The sequence below is a fragment of the Centruroides sculpturatus genome, unplaced genomic scaffold, assembly GCF_000671375.1.
Source record: "Centruroides sculpturatus isolate CEXI.00-Female unplaced genomic scaffold, Cexi_2.0 scaffold809, whole genome shotgun sequence".
Lineage (NCBI taxonomy): Eukaryota > Metazoa > Arthropoda > Arachnida > Scorpiones > Buthidae > Centruroides > Centruroides sculpturatus.
The window spans coordinates 113741-129802 of record NW_019385083.1 but is presented as its reverse complement, the minus strand read 5'-3'; the positions used below and the strand labels follow the sequence as shown (position 1 = coordinate 129802).

Below are 16062 nucleotides of genomic sequence, written 5' to 3'. Positions count from 1 at the left end.
TGCTGGCTAACGCGATGCTAATCAAGAACGGTTTTACAGCACAAGAAGTATTAGAATTACGTGAGGCCCTACTTTTCATTTCCGAAAATAATTATTTTCAATTCAAGGGCCAAATATATCTACAACAACAGGGAGTCCCGATGGGTTCACCACTTTCAGCGGTTTTGGCGGAGTTGATCATGAGAAACATAGAGTTCAAAATGTTTAAATTTCCCATTACGTTAAAATATCCGCTTTTATATCTTAGATATGTTGACGACATTCTTGTGGCTTGGCAGGACACCCATGAAAATTTCCTTGCCTTCAAAGACCGTCTAGCGACCACTTATCCCACTATTACTTTCACCTGGGAAAAGGAAAAGGAAAATGAAATTGCCTTCTTGGATCTAAAAATCAATAAATCCCGAAATAGCACCACATACTCCGTATTCCACAAATTCAGTGGTGTACCTCCTCTAATCCCGGCCACGGCATACCAGCCGCAACATTACGTCAATGCGGCAATTTCACCTTTGATAAGAAGGGCCTTCCTCCTATCGTCCAGCCAGGCGGCTATTGACACCGAACTTAATATTATCTGCCAAGCGATAAATGAGGCGGGCTACAGCAAAGCCAAATTTAATTACATTTTAAATAAGGTAAAAACATCACTCTTTCCCGCCACCACACTACACCGTCCGAGGGAGTCCACAATAGTCCTGCCAGCGATACCATTTTCTGGCCGTGTCACCCTCCGTATCTGTCGTATTTTTAGGCGACATGATTTGTTTCTGCCGATCTCTCCGCGGCCGAATCTTAGGAGGTTGCTGTCCAACGACAGAGATCCTTTATCCACCAATGAAAAATCGGGGGTGTATTCAGTTCCATTTGTCTTCTATATATTTTAATTTCTTATGTATTAGAAAACAATTATACAGAAATTTTAAATTTTCCTATTATAGAAAAATGTAATTTTAAACTTTGTTAAATTTAAATTTAAATAAACAAATTTAAAAAAGTTTTCTTTTTCTCTAGTTAATAAATTACTATGTGATATAAACAATATTTGTTCTTATTCTGTCTTTAGCTTTCTAATGATCCAAGTCCAGGATATAATATTGAACAATTAGCAAAGAAGTAAGTATAATGTAAATTAACATTGAGTATTAAATTTACTAATTATTTTAATTGTTATATTACATTAAAAATTGACATAAGAATAATAGAGAATTATAAATTTAAGGAAAGTAATAGTTTTCATGAAAAACTATCAATATATTCAGAAATTCCAGTGAGACATGGTATAATTTTGATACCATGGTACCTTAATTAGCTGTATTTTATTTTCTTAAATTATCAACACATCTTTAAATATTTTAATAAACCTATACTTTGTGGATTTAAAGTAATAATATTTTTTTATTTGCATGTGGAATGCATTATTGTTGTCAATTATTTTATTAAGTACAGTAGAACCTTGATTATCTGGCTTGTTCAAAATAAACAAAAATTTTACAAATTTGCTGATTTGCACTTGGCGAATTGTGACACTTTTTATGTACTTGATGGAATGCATAACTTGTTTTGTTCCAACAACGTCTCACCTGGCACAGTTGTCGTAAACTTTTTAATACATTTTGCATCATAATAAAAATATAACTTGACATACATATTTATAAATAATTTATATTGAAATTATATAATTTCTATGACAAAAGGCGGTGTAAGGTCATGGACGATGTGGGCCACTGCCCATGGCCGCGTGCCTAGACGGTTTATGCATTACTTAAAAGCCGTGAATGCGATGAAGAAATTTTACTCATCATAAAGTGATAAATAGTTTGCATTTTATGAATAAAAATTTGACAGTTTCAACTGCTTTTTATTTTATAAAATCTGTTTTCTTGTGCCACCAGAGGGCCTTTAAACAATAGGCAGTCTGTTAGTACTGATTAGTAGTAGTCCAAATTCAATACAAACATTTGTTTCTTGAAAATTTGATCACAATTTAAATACAGTATTTATTTTTAATATTACCGATATGTCATCAAAAAGAAAACATGTTGTATTATCATTAAAGACAAATTGGATATAATCAATGTGTGAGATCTGAAAGGCCCGTGGGTCTAAAACAAGAATTTTATAAATAACGTTAGAAATTGTCGTAAAATATTATTTCATTTTTTGAGAAAAATAATGATTTAACGTGGGAAAAGGCAGATAACAGATGTTACTTCCTTTGAGGGAAGTTCGTACATCCTCTGTTTTTCCCTTATCCGCTAAAAATCTCGCTCAGATGGGAACTATCTACCCCTCTTTGATCCCCCTTTCATCCGTTCACATGAAAGAGTTTCTGGCAGATGATTGGTCGTAAATCCTGAGATATAGGGGAAATTTGTCAGAATTCGAGGAGTTCATCGACAGATCTGGAAGTGTCCGGACTCCACACATTTTCCTCCTGATGACCAACGCCCCTGGACGAGTCACATAGAATAATTCCAGAGTTAGCACTTAGAAGTTATACTTTGATTTTGTGCACATATCGACCTCCCATGGAAAGAAGTAAATGAACTTTATCTCCCAAGTGTCCCTTGCTTACAGAGAAGAAGACGAACGACAACTAAAACAGGTTGTATGTATTATAACGATTTTGTGAGCTCTCTCTCGATCGCGCATTGGGTATAGTATAAGTCCATATATCTCTCGACGTGTATCTTAATTGTAGTAGTTATATCATTCTTTCATTTAATATTTTGTATTAGTTTTTATTTTCTTATGTCTTATTAAATTTATTGTTGTTTGTTTATCAAATGAAATGACTCTTAATTTGTGTCTGAATCAGATCTCATACGCGTGTTTGTCCGCGGAATTAAATTGACAAACTGGTGTCAGTTCTGACGAGCATCTGGACTTCACAGTTCAGATCTACTAGCGATTATCGCTCTCCTATGAAAGTTTTTAAGATCAGATCTAGAGATCTGAAACTTTAGGGAACTATTCTCACTGAATAGGCCGAGTAAGTGGTACCCTTTTGCAGGTGCCCCCGGCTGATCTCACAAATGCTTTAAAACGTGGAGAGTTCATTATCTAATAAATATGGTGTTGGAACGTCAATGATCTCAGATATAAAAAAACAAAGTGAAAAAATTATGAAGTTAAACAATAATNATTTTTATGAATAAAAATTTGACAGTTTCAACTGCTTTTTACTGTATTTTATAAAATCCGTCTTCTTGCGCCACCAGATGCCTTTAAACAATAGGCAATGCTTTGAAACGCGGTAAGTCTGGACGTTCATTATCTAATAAATATGGTGTTGGAACGTCAATGATCTCAGATATAAAAAAACAAAGTGAAAAAATTATGAAGTTAAACAATAATTGAATTTCTTAATAAAAAATAATTTAATATTGAAGCTACATATATGTAAATCTAGACAAATAAAAATTATTCATACTGTATGTACAGTACATGTCTTTCACTGTCAATTATTATTTTTTTGATTATCCTGATTTTTCCTTATTCGGATTACGTTCATCCCCAATTAGTCCAGATAATCGAGGTTCTACTGTATTACTCAGCTATAAGAGAGAGAGAATTTTCTACTTATTATAAAAAACTTCAGGTCCTTTGATTATTATATTTTTCTCTTCTATCAATATAGCTACCAATTTGGCTATTAAAGAATAAAAGAATAAAGAAGTTCTAATCCGGTCGCATTTTTTAATTGTGATGTTCCTCGTTAATAGTCAAATTGGTAGCTATATTGATAGTAGAGAATTTTCTATTTTAAATTTATAAATAATAATAAAAAGTCAGTTTTCAAATCTTTTTTAATCATAGAAGATTTTAAAAAATTAACTATGTTAATACTACTTTATGAGTTAAACAATTAAATAAATAACTTAAGAAAATGTTTTCACACAAATTACTGAGCTTCATTTTGTAACTTCAGTTTTTATTTACACAAAAATTTTTGTGTTTATTCTTTATTTCATTAACAATAATTGTACAAAATAAATCTGTTCCAGCCAAATAAAATTAAAATGCAGTAAATTTATAATAAATGCTTTGAATCAGTTTAGTTTAAATTATGATTTTAGTTATTCATCATTTTATGTAATAAATATATAACTTTGAGAAATTGTGTAAGTTCTGGGTTCTGCAGTATAGTTTTCTCTAAATTTAATCAATAAAAATCATTTTAAAATATATTGTGTCATAGATATTACAAACAATTATTGTGTAAAGAGAATGAAATGATCATGTTAATTTTAACAAATACATGGTATGTAAGATGTAAAATTATAGAAAAATCTTAAAAATTTTCAGAGTAAGTTATTTCAGATTGTGGTGTGTTGTGACAGTGATAAAAATCTTTGTTATCTTTAATTAAATCAATTAAACAAAAAATATATCTGCTTTTTATCATAGTATTAATTGCATTTGATGTTCCAAACAATACTATAAAATAATGTTCTCAGCTATCTCTTGATTTATTATTGAAGTTTATTTCTTACTTATGTTGTAATCACTCTGTCCTTTTTATTTTGGCATATTTGGATCAACTATGATTTTATTTTCTGTAGAGATGAAACAGTGAATTGATCTCTTAAATCAGATCAAATAAATATTGAAACAGAAATTTTGTTTTAATATTATATAATCTATTAGAAATGAAATTTATTTTAACTATTGTCTGCTTACTTTGATGAATTATTTTTCAAATTAGTTGAATTTTCTTGATTTTTTATATATTTAATTTAACTACAAGAAGATTAATATGGTTTTTTTACATAGGAAATGCAAAAGAGAAAAACATTGGTAATTTTGATACTTGCTGACTAATTTTAATTAATGATAGTTTGTAGTCTGCTATAACTTATAAGTTTAAATATCTTTTCATAATATATCTTCATATTTTAGAGTAATTTTAATATTGATAATTATTTTACAGAGGTAAGAAGTTCCTCATGCTTCCTTATGTGGTGAAGGGAATGGATGTATCATTTTCTGGATTATTATCTTTCATTGAAGTAATTAAAATTGCTTTTATATATATGTTATTTATAAAATAATTATATAGTTAAGTATTGTAGATATATATATATAGTTGTTTAGTTTTGTTTTGTATCTATATAATTTTCTCATAAATAAAATTAATAGCATTCAGATAATTTTTGATGAATATTTTTTTACTATCAAATGTCTATCAAATGTGTCATTTTGAATTCTAAATTTTAATACTGTTTTAAACATAAATGATATCTGTGAACAAATGTAAATAAAAATCTAGAAAGCTGCTGATATTTTTAATATCATTAATTTTCTAATTTTAAAAATTTATTATCAAGGTTAAGCATCATGTTTTTGATAGTTGNGCTGCTTAAACTTTTTTTATTCACGACCCCATTTATGATTGTGATTTTTTTCGCGACCCCCTCCAAATATATATATATATATATATATAAAATAAAGATATATACAAATTTGCAAAAACAATAATGGTGTACTACCACAGTTCACTCTTGTGTTACAATGGAAAAGAGACAACTGAATACACTGAAAAGCGACAACACTAAACTACTTCATACTACAAACATATCTTAGTGAATATATTTACATCATATTAATTTTTAATTAATACAGTGCATATGTAATTAAAAGTTTTAACATGAAAATACTTAATATTTTGAATTGACAATATATAGTATAATTTGCAATATATCAATAATAGATGATTATTAACCATAATGAAAATTTAAACATAAAATACAATAGCAAAAAGAGTCCATCAAGAATTATTTTAATGTTGTTGTTTATCAGCAAATTTTATTTTATAGATTTTTTTTAATTACTTGAATTAAAAGAAATTTTGATTGAAAAACAGGTAAGAGCTATGCAGAACTTTAATGTCTCATAAATATCTCAAATATATATTGAAGTTTAGACAAAACTACCAAAAAGGCAATACTATAAATGAAATGAAAGTGCATAGGCTTTCATTTCTATGTAGAGTATTGCATTTTAATGTGCCATATTATTTGCTTGCCTGCCTTCAGATAGAATTAATTGGTAGTGAAGATCTACAGTTCACATCATTGCTTTCCTTTAGGTGGGCTTTAGGCCTATACTTACTTGGTAATCTAGCACACTTGCTAATTCCAGCAAAGTTCTGTGTAACAAATGGCCAGATTAGCAAAAAACTGCTATATATTAAAATTTATATTGTTTCTATAAAATAGTAAAAAAGAGTGTAAGTAATTTAAATAATAAAATATTAGTGGGTAATATGAAATTACAATTAAGAGTGATTATAAATAAGATTATTGTTGATAAATGCTGTTTACTTGGCTTTGAAAAATATTTTCCCACACTACATTAAAAATTTCAGGTACAGGGTTTAAGCTGGGAAAAAATTTTCTATGACATTATAGCTAATTTTACTAAAAAAGTTGTAGCAAAATTTTAGAAACTGTAGCTAACATTTCTCATCTGTGAGGATGTCCAGAACATTACACAATACATTATTGTTTAAACATTTGTTTATTCTCTTAGTGTACATTATTACAGTGTACTGCACTACCAATATAACCATAAATCTATTGTTACAACCCACAAATATACATTATTAAACAATTCTTCTTGGTTTTGATTCACACCAGGCAACAAATGCCAAATGAAAATCAAATCTCCATCTTGGGGGTCCTTTATGGAAATGTTTAACAAATTGCTGACATTTTTTACATCAAGACAGTTTCCAATTGGAGTTTTTGTTAATGTCATCTCACTGAAACATTACACTCAACAGTGCACTGGGTGTGAAAGAACAAATTCAATAACTGTTGATATATGAGGGTGATCTGAGAGAAGGTCATTTATAACTATCATTTTACAAACTTTAGCCAATGACATATCCTTACATCAAACAGCTACAAATCTTTTAAACAAATTCCCTTCCATCAGAAATTGTTTTTTTTTTTTAAATTACAATATTAACAATTAAGTATTTGTTTATTGGAAACTTTTTGTGTCTACAAAGCAGAGAATACATGATGACCCATACTGGTGACATCTGTCAAGGTGGACTTGTGTAGTCCGAGTGATGAGAGATTGCACTTGGTCGGTACTAACTAGTGATTGCATTACTAGTAACTGGTTAATTAGGAAAATTATTCCCCAGTAAATTTACCGGTAATTAATTTTTTTACTGGTATTTTGGTTAAAAAACCTCTTAATTAACCTGATATTTATTTTCCTAAAATTTTCATGGGAAATACCCGTAGGAAGCAAATTTCCCTTTTGTCTCACCTGATACCATAGTGAGAAAATAGTGCAGATGATGATTGGTCATTCCATTTGTAATTTAAGGTTACCAAAAGGAATTTTCTAGTCTGTTTATTACTTGATTCCCTGTATTACACTTCAAAAACGTGTATTGTTTTTGGAGTCTAATACAGGAAAATAACCCAGAAAAATTGAACAAATATAAGTCACATGAAATATCCAATAATGTTAACAAAAATATAATTTTGAATGGGATTATAGAAATAATCAAGCACTTATCAGAAAATGAATCATGACCTGTGGATGTCACTAAAATTAGTTCCAACTCAGATTCTGATGAGAGTTGTTCGTTGCTTACCACACCATCAACTTTTCATGTTGAGATGAGAACAAAGTGCACAATAGAAAAGTCAAATTTAACAATGAAAGAGAAATTGTACTTATTCATTAAACATAAAACGAACATAGACACTGATAACAGTAATATAAGTAAATTTAAAAGTGTGAAAGATATAGTTAAGAAAGAAATGAATTATTTCTTAGAGCAAAAATTACAAGGAACGTATCTTAAGAAGGATTTCAATGCTCTAATAACAGTACGTCCAACTAGTATTGATTCTGAGAGAGCTTTTTCTAATGCAGCTGCCATTTGTACGAAAAGTAAGTCTAGATTAGACAACAAGAGTCTAAATGTATTATGCTTTTTAACCTCCTTTCAAAGTAAAGAAAAACATAATTAATAATCAGCATTATTTCAATGTCTGTTATGTCATAATAATTGCTATTACAAGAATGTTGTTTGTCTAAACCAGGGCTTCAACTTTTTTTATTCACGACCCCATTTATGATTGTGATTTTTTTCGCGACCCCCTCCAAATATATATATATATATATATATAAAATAAAGATATATACAAATTTACAAAAACAATAATGGTGTACTACCACAGTTCACTCTTGTGTTACAATGGAACAGAGACAACTGAATACACTGAAAAGCGACAACACTAAACTACTTCATACTACAATCAGTGTTGCTGAATCGTCTCGCTGCACCAGAAGTGACACAAAGCGCAACTCAAGAAACCTAAGACACAAAGCATGCCATTTTCAGTCTCACAAATTATTTTCAATATTTTGCATTAAAATCTCGCGACCCCAAGATTTTGCTAAGCGACCCCAAATGGGGTCGCGACCCATAGTTTAAGAAGCCCTGGTCTAAACTGATAGAAAACTTGAAAATAAATGGTTGTTCAATAATTCTGTCAGTAATTCAGTTTCATTTTAAATCATTTGTCAATATGAATTTATCAGTAAATTACCGATAAACTGGTAATTCCGAATATAATTACTGAACTACCGGTAATGTAATACCCGGTAAATTTGCAATCACTAGTACTAACTCCCATTTTAGGAGAGATAAGATAATGTTAGGGTTTCCACTCAGCCGGTATTGGGTCAGTTTGGCTGGCAATTTTAAATTGAGGTCAGCGTTTGACAAAAATATTTCAGTTTTTAGCAAAACAGTTTAAAATATAAACAAAATTATATTTTAACTGAATTGATATTAGTTAAAATTTATTCTTTGTGTTGAAACTGTGCCCTCCTTTATGTTATACTTTTTGAGACACCATGAAGTGTTGACACTAGACACTGGACTTTTTCACATCCACTTTATTGTCTTATGCTGTAATACATTAAATTTTCAAATGTTTTTTGCACAATTCTAAGTAAAAATAATTGTTTGCACTAAATTTATTGCCATTTTGAGTTTTAAAAATTTATTTAAGATGAATCAGTCTAGGTATTTGTTTGATTCTTCTTTTCCTTGAATAAGAACATATAATTGTACATTTAGGGAAATTGGTTTTAGTGAATGAATTCAAAACTTGGGTAACTCGTGGTTATGATGATGATATTCATTTGGCTTGTTGCATCATTTGCCGAACCTCATTTAGTGTTAAATAGGATGGAATTACAGCATTTACAAGGCATGCCGATTTTGAGGCGCATTAAAAAAGAAATGCAATTTCTCATTGCCTTCCCCTTCCCCTGGTCATCCCGTTGGCCAACAAAACAGTTTCCAAACATGGTGACTTTAGATGACATGATGGGGTAGTTTTTTTTTTTTTTTAGTAAAAGGAAATTAGCTGTAATTTTTCTGGGGGTTGCAATATTTACTTTATCTGCAGTAAAATTATAAATTTATTTTCTACTACACAATAAAAACATGCATATCTACATATAAATGGAGAATATTTGGGTTTCTTTCTGAAGATTGATTCTCAATTTCCCAATCACTTTCCATTCTTAAGCTTCATGATTATTAATTAATTAATGAAAACTAAAATAAATTTTAGAAAGTATTAAAAAGAATTAGAATCATGAGAAATCTTGGTATCATCCCATCACTAGTTAAAACATCTTAAAATCTAATATTTAAATCTTAAGATGCTTTAACCCAAGCATGGCCAACATATGGCTCGTCTAATGAATTTATGCAGCCTGTGATGAATCTTTCAATATTAGCTACTGAAGTCCAAATAGCTCGATGAAAAATTCTGACACCTAAAAAAAAAAGAAAAAAAAAGTCAACAACTCACTGTGCATTTAGAGTTAACCCTCCATTACAAATCTCTTAAGTACAGTACAGCATAGAATGTTGATAAAGCATGATAATGTGAAAAATGTATCTGTAATCTCTATGTACAATTTAGTCTCTACGGGGAGATACCACATTGAGATCTCGCACCACCTCAAAATCTTCCTAGGGCAGCCTCAGGTTCAGCCTATGAAAAAAGTTTTCTTTCCAATTTGGCCCGGGGGCAAAAACTGTTGGCTATCCCTGCTTTAACCACTTAAAAAATGTTAGTTTTTTTTAGAGAAGTGTGCCAAGGAAGTTGTTGCTAAATCTAAATTCCTGTAGCATTTTAGCGATAAACTAGTGACAGCTTAAATCCTGAGTTATTTGAATATTTTGTTTGTTTTTTTTTTTTTTGTTTATAGTACTTGTTTTTCAGCTTAAATTTTATAACAATTACTATCTTGATAAATAAATAAATTTAAGAAATAAAAAATTTGAATGGAGAGACTTTTTGATTTTGAACCTTTTGATTATTCATTTATTCTCTTCAGTAAATTAAGTAATATTCAAATAAAAGTTTTAAAAATTATAGTTTATAATTATAGTATTAATCAAATATTTAATTAAAATAAGGATGAATACATCATATAAATCAAATTACACAAAGATTTATTGAAAATCTCTCTGCTAATTTAAATTTTTAATAGGATATAAACAATTTTTAAAAATGTCTGTCAGCAACTGTAATTCATTTACAAGAAATTTTAATTATTGCTAGTCTTCAATGATTTTATTGCTACCTTAGTTAATATTTAAATTAATATTTACAATGTAAAAACTTGATATTAAATTAAATAGTTTTCTTTTTGTAATGAGTTTTTGCTGCTAAAATGAAATTTAGGATTGTTTCATTAATAAATTAAAATAATATCAATACAGTTTAATTAAAAAATGGTTTTATTTGAATCTTAACTGTAAAAATTTTGAAATATTTAAGTAGGTTTACTTTTAGGAGAAAGCTCATAATTTGATAAAAAGTGGTGAATATACAGTAGAAGATCTGTGTTTTTCTCTTCAAGAAACAGTGTTTGCAATGTTGGTGGAAATCACTGGTAGGCTTTAAATTTTTTAATTTTATATAGTCTTTAATATATATAATTTATTGAATTAATATGAAATATTTTAACTTCTATGATATAACTTATTTCTCTAACTAATCTAGTAAACTTGACTGGTCATTTGCATATTTTAAGATATTGTTAAACTTTTGCATAAGATGAAATACTTTTAATGATTGCATAAGATTAAAATACTTTTAAAAATTTTGAACTGATTCATTCAAATTTATAATTTAAAAGTAAATTTTTCCTTTTCTTTCTTAATTTTATTTAATAGAAACTAAATTACAGTAGACCCCCTATAAAACGGGTTCATATAATATGGATTCATATATAACAGTGAAAAAATTATGATCATATTCATATAAACATGCTAAAAGAGACTCATATGATACGGTAAAACGTCATCACCAACTCATGTCGCAACAGGATTGGTCGAATCTAGACCAATAGCGGATATTGCACAAACTGTTGAGTTTAAACGAGCAGCGGACATACTAAAAACCACTTATTATTTAATGGCCATAAAAATTATATTTATATTAATGATGTCTCCAAAGTTTAGCAAATTTTTTGCAGAAAAATAATTTATCAGGAAACACACGCCCGCCATTCGATGCGCCGCTCCATGACAAAAACAAGCTTAAGCAATGGCATCGTCAAATGGTGCACACTCGGTAAGTAATCCTACAATTTTTTGTTTATAGCATAGTTTATATGGATTATTCCCAAAAAATTATACGTGTTTTGGAAATGTTGAGTCAAATTAGTCTAGAATTGGTTAATTTTATGGAAGAAAACCTTTCAAACAGCCGTAGTCCGTAAACTGCATATGTGCTGGTCTGTGATTGGCTCATGTATTTAAGGACTCGTACAACATGAATTTCATAAAACACGGAACATGTCTACTGTGTTATAGGGGAGTCTACTGTATAATATACATTTTATTTTGTTTTCAAAGAGAATTTTATAATTATTCAATAAAATTTTCTAGAGCGGGCTATGGCTCATTGTGCATCTGAAGAAGTTTTAATTGTTGGAGGTGTAGGATGTAAGTAATAATTATTAGTTTGTTATAGCATTTATTGGTTAGAAGACAATTGAATAATTACTACTACTATTAACAATAACAATGATAACTGAGGATGTTGGATTAATCTCTTTTTATGAAGATTTGTTATTTATATATATTTTTTAATTTATAATTATTTTAAAAAAATTATTTGTATTTTTTTTTATTGTGTAAAATGAAAATATATTTAATTTTTAATGATACAGTATCCGTCATTGAAATTGCCCCACCTGAAATAGTGTAAATAGCTGAAAATGTGGATGATAGCATAGGTGGCACTATTTACATAAGTGATTTTCATATGGAATTACTGCAAAAGAAAAGTGTGGCCTGTAGTGAGATTTATAACTGTCTGATGTAGGAATTAGTGAGGGCTTTAAAATTTGATAGGATCAGTGCTAACTATCAGAATTGAAAGTAATGATACAGATTGAATAAATAATGTTGTTATGATATTTAAGACTTTGTTTCAGAAGTACAAGATAAGTCAAAAAAGTCTTTACAAAATTGAACTGAGTTTGGGGAGAAGAATTTTTTGCATGATAGAAACATGTTACATGCTGTCTGGTTGATACACACAAAAATGATTGCTCCTAATACTAAATTTACATGATGAAAGTTAATTGGGATAAATCTGATCCTGAGTAATTTTTATCATGTACAGTACATATAACAGCCTTTATAGATGGGACAATTTTAATGGAGGGTGATGCATTTGAATTTCAATTTTTAGTTAAAATTTATGAATATCACAGGCATTATATAATTCTGATTTTGTTACTATTATTTGATATACTCTCTTTTTTCTCAAGGAAATTATTCCTAGTTTTAAAATACTTTACTTTTATAATTTCCTTTTTTTTTTATTAACTTTTCATATTTATTTAAAATATTTCAAACGTTTTTTTATTCTGTACTATGTATTAAATCTGAATCAATGTGTTCTTAAATTAATGATAAATAAATCTATAAATTCTTAATTTTTTATATACAGTAGTACCTCAGGATACGAAATTAATCCATTCCTAAACTGAGATCGTATCATGAAAATGCTATAAGGTGAATCATTTTTCCCCATATGATTACATGTAAAACCAAATAATCCATTCCAACATGAAAAAAACACTCAAATTAAAGCTAAGTAGTACATTGAAAAAATAACTTTAGTAAGGAAAACACTGAAAAATGCATTTTGTAGTTGTAAATGTATAAATAACCATAATAGAATAATAATTGATTAAAAAAAAATGTAGTTTTATTTGCATTTTACTTTTGAGGATAGACGACGGTGGATGTTGAAACTGGTGGCAGAGGAGAGGGAGAAGGGAAATGATACTTAAACTTAACTTACATAACATAATGTAACAATAACTTAAAAATAAATTAGTGTTAAGTTATTTTTATCTTTTCTGTTTTATATATTTTTTTAATTTTTTATTCACTGCTTTTTGGTTTCTTTCCTTCATTTCTATCAGCACTTTCACTGGATAGAGGTTACTTGGTAAAATATCTATCCAAAGAGGTTTGGCTTTTCCTACTTTTTAAAATATTTCTAAAATGACTTAGGCAAATTTCATTAAACTGAGCAGCAATACGGCCAGTGTGAACCTTTTCGGGGTGTTTCTTTTCAATAAAATCAGTCACTTTCTGATAATACCTCAAGATTTCCTTTATCGAGCAAGAGCCTTCCACAAATGAAGCAAACACATGGACTGATGAACAGAAGGAACACGTGATCATGGTGGTGGCGCTGCAAACTAATGTAATAAGGTATGGTAAGTTTTTGTTCATATCATGGAGCAAAAATATGTTCAAATTTCATGTCATATCCTGAAAATTTCATATGTTGAAGTGTTTGTATCCTGAAGTACTACTGTATACGTATTAAAAATTACACATGATGAGTTTTTCATTAAAATTAACCCATCAGTAATATATTTTACAGTTTTTATTCAATTTTTAATTTTTATCTAAATTATATATGATTATTTAAAGAAAACTAACTCAAATAAAATAATTTTCCATCTTTAAATAGAATTTTATTAGTTTTTGAATTTAAAATATATTTATTAATTGATATATTGATACATAATTAAAATTATGTGATAATTTAAAGTACATAGGAATTTCTCTTGTTCTGAAATATATATTCATATCACTGTCACAAAAAAATCATTCTATTCCAATATTTGAATATTGTGAGATATAAGTTTAATAAAATATAATATTTAAAAATCTAGATTTTAAGTGATTAATTAAGAATAAAAAAAAGTTATGAAATTTGTTTGATTATATAATTAATGTTTCCTGTATTTTATAATATTTGCATCATTAAAATTTAAAGGTTTTATTTAATTTTTTTTAATATTCTTCATCTGAAAGAACATTTTTCAACCATATTTTGCTTTGTTGTAATAAATTTATATATCTTGTTTTCAGTATGAATTTTTGATGTCTGTTGTATTGAATTATGCTAACATGACAAAGATATGATTAAATATTTAAAAATTCAAAATTCAATTTTTATTTTTCATTATTCTTCTAACTAATCTGCATTTTGCAATGTTCAAATAATTTTGAATTTGTTATTTGATCTTTTTTATTTTTTTATTATTGATATCTCATTAACAAAATAATGCTAACCTAATATTTTTCTTGAAATAGGAAAACGAAAAGAAATTGTTTTATTGATATTTTGTCTTATTTGTTTTATTATATTTATTACATAGTTATATATTCATTTAATATTTAAATAAAAGCAAATATATAATAGAAAATAAATATGTATATTACATACACATATATTGATATTGTAGAGCTAAGCTTTAGATTGGAAAATACTAGATCTGTTTTTTCTGATAAATCCAAAAAAGGATTTTTGTATAGTTTGTTACAGATTTTAAATTTTCATTTGAATATTTTATAACATTAAAAGTGTTTGTAATTGTTTTTCATTATAATAATGTTAATTTATTGCATTTAATTATTTTAGGCAATGAACGTTTACAAGAAATGATGAGAATCATGGCATATGAAAGACAAGCAAAATTATATGCTACAGATGAAAGGTAGTAACTTAATTTATATACAAAATCAAATAAAAAATGTAATGGAAGGAAGTTATGATGATCACATATTTTAAGTAAAGAAAAAAAAATGTTTAAACTATAGTATATTTTTTTATATTAAAGAATGTGAGATTGAGCACTTGATTTTGCATAAATTTAAGAAAATTATTAAGCCTATTTCTTCATCACAATCATTAAGAAAACATCACACAACAAATGAATTGAATATCACCCATACTATCAACAATTGAGTGCTAAACGATAACAACCTGTTGTTAAAACAGGAGAAAGTTGACTGTCGACTTGTAAATAGATGGAAGCATACAAGTTTCATGATCTAAGTTAGAAGTATTTAAACTTAACTGCCAAGTTTCATAGCAATTGGTCAAATGGCCTAGAAGTGTATAGCAAACAAACAAACATCCTCAATTATATGTATGTATGTATGTATATATATACACACACATACATATACATATACATATCATATGTATATATAACATATATACATATCAGGGTTGTACGAGGTGTGTCCGGAAAGTAATAGTTGTGCTGATTATGTATCTAACTCTTTCAAAGGAAAATTTTTGAATTGAAATAATGTTATTTGTGGTAAAAATTGGAAGTTCATATATAGTTAATCTAGTCCTTTTTTTCTTACGATTTCCATTTCTAGTCCCGACTTTCATCTATTTAACACTGTTCTCGAGATTAAGGAAGAACAGAGATAGACAGATGACAGTGGAAATTTACAGGTCTACAATTTTTTCAAATTACAGCCCAATAAGTATCTTCCAGTAACCGAGTGGATAAAACCACTGAACATTGATAGTCGGTTGTGGGTTCGTGCATGGCCAATGGATGGCCAGATGAAGTTTTCTGGATTTTCTTCATGTTAGTAACACTTAAATTGTGGCCAGCTTTACATAAGTCTTTTCGGGATGCACTCCCTTG

General features: G+C 28.3%; 1 protein-coding gene across 1 annotated transcript in view; it reads left to right on the top strand.

Moving 5' to 3' along the window:
- LOC111634407 (probable tRNA N6-adenosine threonylcarbamoyltransferase) overlaps nt 1-16062 on the top strand; it is a 72232-nt gene that overhangs the window by 33516 nt on the left and 22654 nt on the right. The window contains exons 5-9 of the mRNA XM_023379169.1: nt 1067-1116; nt 4937-5015; nt 10863-10962; nt 11963-12019; nt 15033-15108. Of these exons, the coding sequence (XP_023234937.1) occupies nt 1067-1116; nt 4937-5015; nt 10863-10962; nt 11963-12019; nt 15033-15108 (362 nt within the window). The remainder of the gene's footprint in view (nt 1-1066; nt 1117-4936; nt 5016-10862; nt 10963-11962; nt 12020-15032; nt 15109-16062) is intronic.